General features: G+C 37.3%; 1 protein-coding gene across 2 annotated transcripts in view; it reads right to left on the bottom strand.

Moving 5' to 3' along the window:
* Positions 1–1,372: 1,372 nt before the first annotated feature.
* Positions 1,373–3,322, bottom strand: part of TCF7L2 (transcription factor 7 like 2) — a 110,439-nt gene continuing 108,489 nt past the window's right edge. For both annotated transcript variants that reach the window (XM_031061898.1, XM_031061891.1), the window contains exon 11: positions 1,373–3,322. This exon is cut by the window's right edge and continues 203 nt beyond it. In XM_031061898.1, the coding sequence (XP_030917758.1) occupies positions 3,225–3,322 (98 nt within the window). In that variant the 3' untranslated portion in view covers positions 1,373–3,224.

Raw genomic sequence — 3,322 nt, forward strand, 5'->3', positions numbered from 1 at the left:
CACTGCAGAGCCCTCTCCCACCCACGCTGCCCACGTGCCTGTCGTGGTTGATGAGGGAACGTGTTCCACTGAGGTCAAGGGCAGCATCATGTCAGACCACAAGAAAAACACCATCAGGCCTTGGATCAAGAGAGATAAATGGAGCTTGATAAAAAATTCACCACGACTTAACCCTTCTAATAGGACATAAGAAACAATACTCATGTATTTACATTACTAACATGTTTCAACCAAAAAAAAAAAAAAAGGCTTGTCTTGTAAACCAATAATTAAATATTAGCAATTAAAAGTACTGTATATTGCTTACACATTATACTTCACTCAGCACCTCCCAGGCCCTCACAAAGGAAATACCTTCTGCAGCCAACAGACAATTTTGCAGGTTTTATCGGCCCCCACAGGAAGGGACAGCACCATCCCAGTGCTGGGCTTACCAGAACAGCCTGTTGCCAGGTCTCTGCAGAGCACTCACCCTTCCTGCAGAGCCTGCCAAGACCAATCAAACAGAAATGCAGTACCTGAGCAACACACCTGCACAACAGCAGGGAACAAACCTTTACTTGCTTCAACACCTTTACACTCCATTCTCCTCCAGTGTAGGAATTACCATGGCTGACATTTTCCAAGTTGACTGGCCCTATGGTGACATCTGCTTGAGATAGAATCCTGGAAATTAGGAAGTTTAAATCTCCACTTATTAAAAATAAACCCAAACGAATCAACAACATAAGAATCTTTGCATAAAATTCACTTCCATCCTGCAGCATCTGCAGGTATTGCTGTCAGGTGGATGCTGGATCCTCAGAACCAAGAGCAGGCTGTGCTGCAAGGGTTGTTGCATTAAAAAAAAACTTCAAATATATGCAAAACTGGACTCAAATCTGTCCAGAAGATAAAGCCTAAGGCCAGAAGAAGGACTTTACTAATTAAGGCTATCTGGGCTCTCCTGCATGACCTTTATAGTGCACTAGCTCTATGTTGTGAGATCACCAGGTTAAACAGAAATACATTAAAATTAATGGTATCACCAGCCCTGTCTCCCATCCACCAGTCAGGCTCACTTCACAGGGAAGGACATTCCCTTAGCTCACACGCTGTCTTCTGCCAAATCATGTGACATTTGCTTTAAATAAAAAGGATCTTTAACCACTGCTACTCATGCAAAAGTGCACTGAGCAGGGAGAGGGACAGCTCAAATGCAAATCCTTTGGGTTCCTTGGGAACCCAAAGAAAATGGGATTTCTCACAACTAGAGCTGGCTACAAATTGCCACAATTTTCACACTTGTTTTCCCAAGGAATTTTTCCAGTCCGCCCGCAAATCTTTCCAGCCAGATAAAATGCAGTCAATGCATAAATGAGTTGACAAGTCATTCTCTGCACATACTAAGTTGCTTTTATTAATCCAGAACTGCATGCTACAGATACTGTACAGCATGAACATTTATTCATTACAAAAAATGGCTTCCAAACCATTAAAAATGAAAATCGGAATAAGAGCATAAAACGGAACAGTAACATCACAACTGTTAGGAAACATTCAAAGTATTCACAAAAAATGTTATAGTTAGCATCTTAATAAACCAGAGAAAAATCTGAGACAGTTTTACAATCGCTTCATGTCAACTACAATGGCACTGAATGAACAGATGAACAATTTTTCAGCTTTATACAGCGTTTTTTGCAACATCAACATGCCTAGGTTTTTTTTTTGTTTTAAGTTTGCTACCTACCTGTATGTAGTAAGTGTACATAAAAGTGGCAGTCTGATTTTCCTTTTATGAATAATCTAATATACAGAATTTGGCCCTTAAGGGTTTATACCTCTTCATTTTAAATGCTTTCCGGACAATCTGCTACCAAACACGTCTGTTATAGGTGACATTAAAACTACATACATATCTACCTATGTAACATCACAGCAAAACATGATGAACAAAAAAATTACAGCATTAAAAAAAATAATAAAGTTGTTGGGAGAAAGGTAAAAGTCACTGAGAATTTTGGCACATAAAAATTTTGCACACAGCCTACAGTCCTAATGTCGCAGGGGATTCAGCTGCAGTTCTGAACGGGAGACACTTGGACCTTGCTATTTTTCAAACAGCATTGCTAAAAATTCCCTTGCTAAATTTTCAAGTCTTTTCGAGTGTAATGGCTTTTAAAGCAATTTTATTCTTTACACTATTGATCCTTGAAAAAATGCATCTGCGAATGTCCATTTGGTGGCAACCGTATTTCATATAGCAAAAAAAAAAAAAAAAAAAAAAAAAAAATCACGAAAACAAATCAAAAACAAAATCCCGGAAAAAATATATATATACACATTTATATATAAACTTAAAAACCTTGTACAAATGAGTTGTTATATATAAGATGCTTACACTAAAGGAAAAAAAAACCCTTTATACAATGTTTCAAGGAAAAAATAAAAGAAGAAAAAAACATTTAAAAAGGGACAACATACAGATACAACAAGCAATTTCTAAAGCAATAAATACTACTGGTCCAATAGCGTTGTGATACTTTTAATTGTTGAGTAGCGTCCCCTCCCCCAAAAAGAACAACACCATGGAACAAGGTATATTAACACATTTTTTTAACCCTTTGTTTCTGTACATTTAAACAATAACAAGTAACATCACAATAAAGGTTGTTTCACACAAGGAAGAAAAAAAAAAGAAGTAGTAGCGGCACTGCATTCGTTGTGCCCTTAAAGGTTTAAAAACCAGATGTAAAATGATTGGTTCGCAAGCTCGTATTTAATACAAATAATAAAGAACCAATGCCTCTGGCAAGGGCTGCTTCAAAATTGCTTCTTTTTTTTTTTTTAATTTTTAAAATCAGTCTTTAAAACTAAGCTATTGGAACTACATAACAATTATGTATATATATATATTTTTTAAACGCTACAAAGACTTTAAACAGCTGTTGATAAAAATTTTGGCAGAATCATGAGGCTTTTCTCATCTACATATTTAAAAAGGAGAAATTGAAATAAGAATGGGTCAAATATTGACCAATGAACTCGATAAAACATCAACTAATGTAGCCACATGGCACAAATTAAAAATGAAACTGAGAAACGACGACAAACAGTGGACGACAACAACGAGAAGAAAAAAAAATAAAGGAAAAAAAAAAAAAAACAACAAAACAAAACCCCAAATACCAACAGAATTCAATCCCCCCGAAAGGAAACTGAAAGGGCTAACGAGGCTAAAGCTATTCTAAGGACTTCGTTACAAGGGAGAGCGGCTGGGGCTGTGTCCCCGGCAGCGAGCTGTGGGAATGCAAGGAGGACGTTGAGGGCTGTGCGAGGG

Source organism: Geospiza fortis, unplaced genomic scaffold (genome assembly GCF_000277835.1).
Source record: "Geospiza fortis unplaced genomic scaffold, GeoFor_1.0 scaffold130, whole genome shotgun sequence".
NCBI lineage: Eukaryota > Metazoa > Chordata > Aves > Passeriformes > Thraupidae > Geospiza > Geospiza fortis.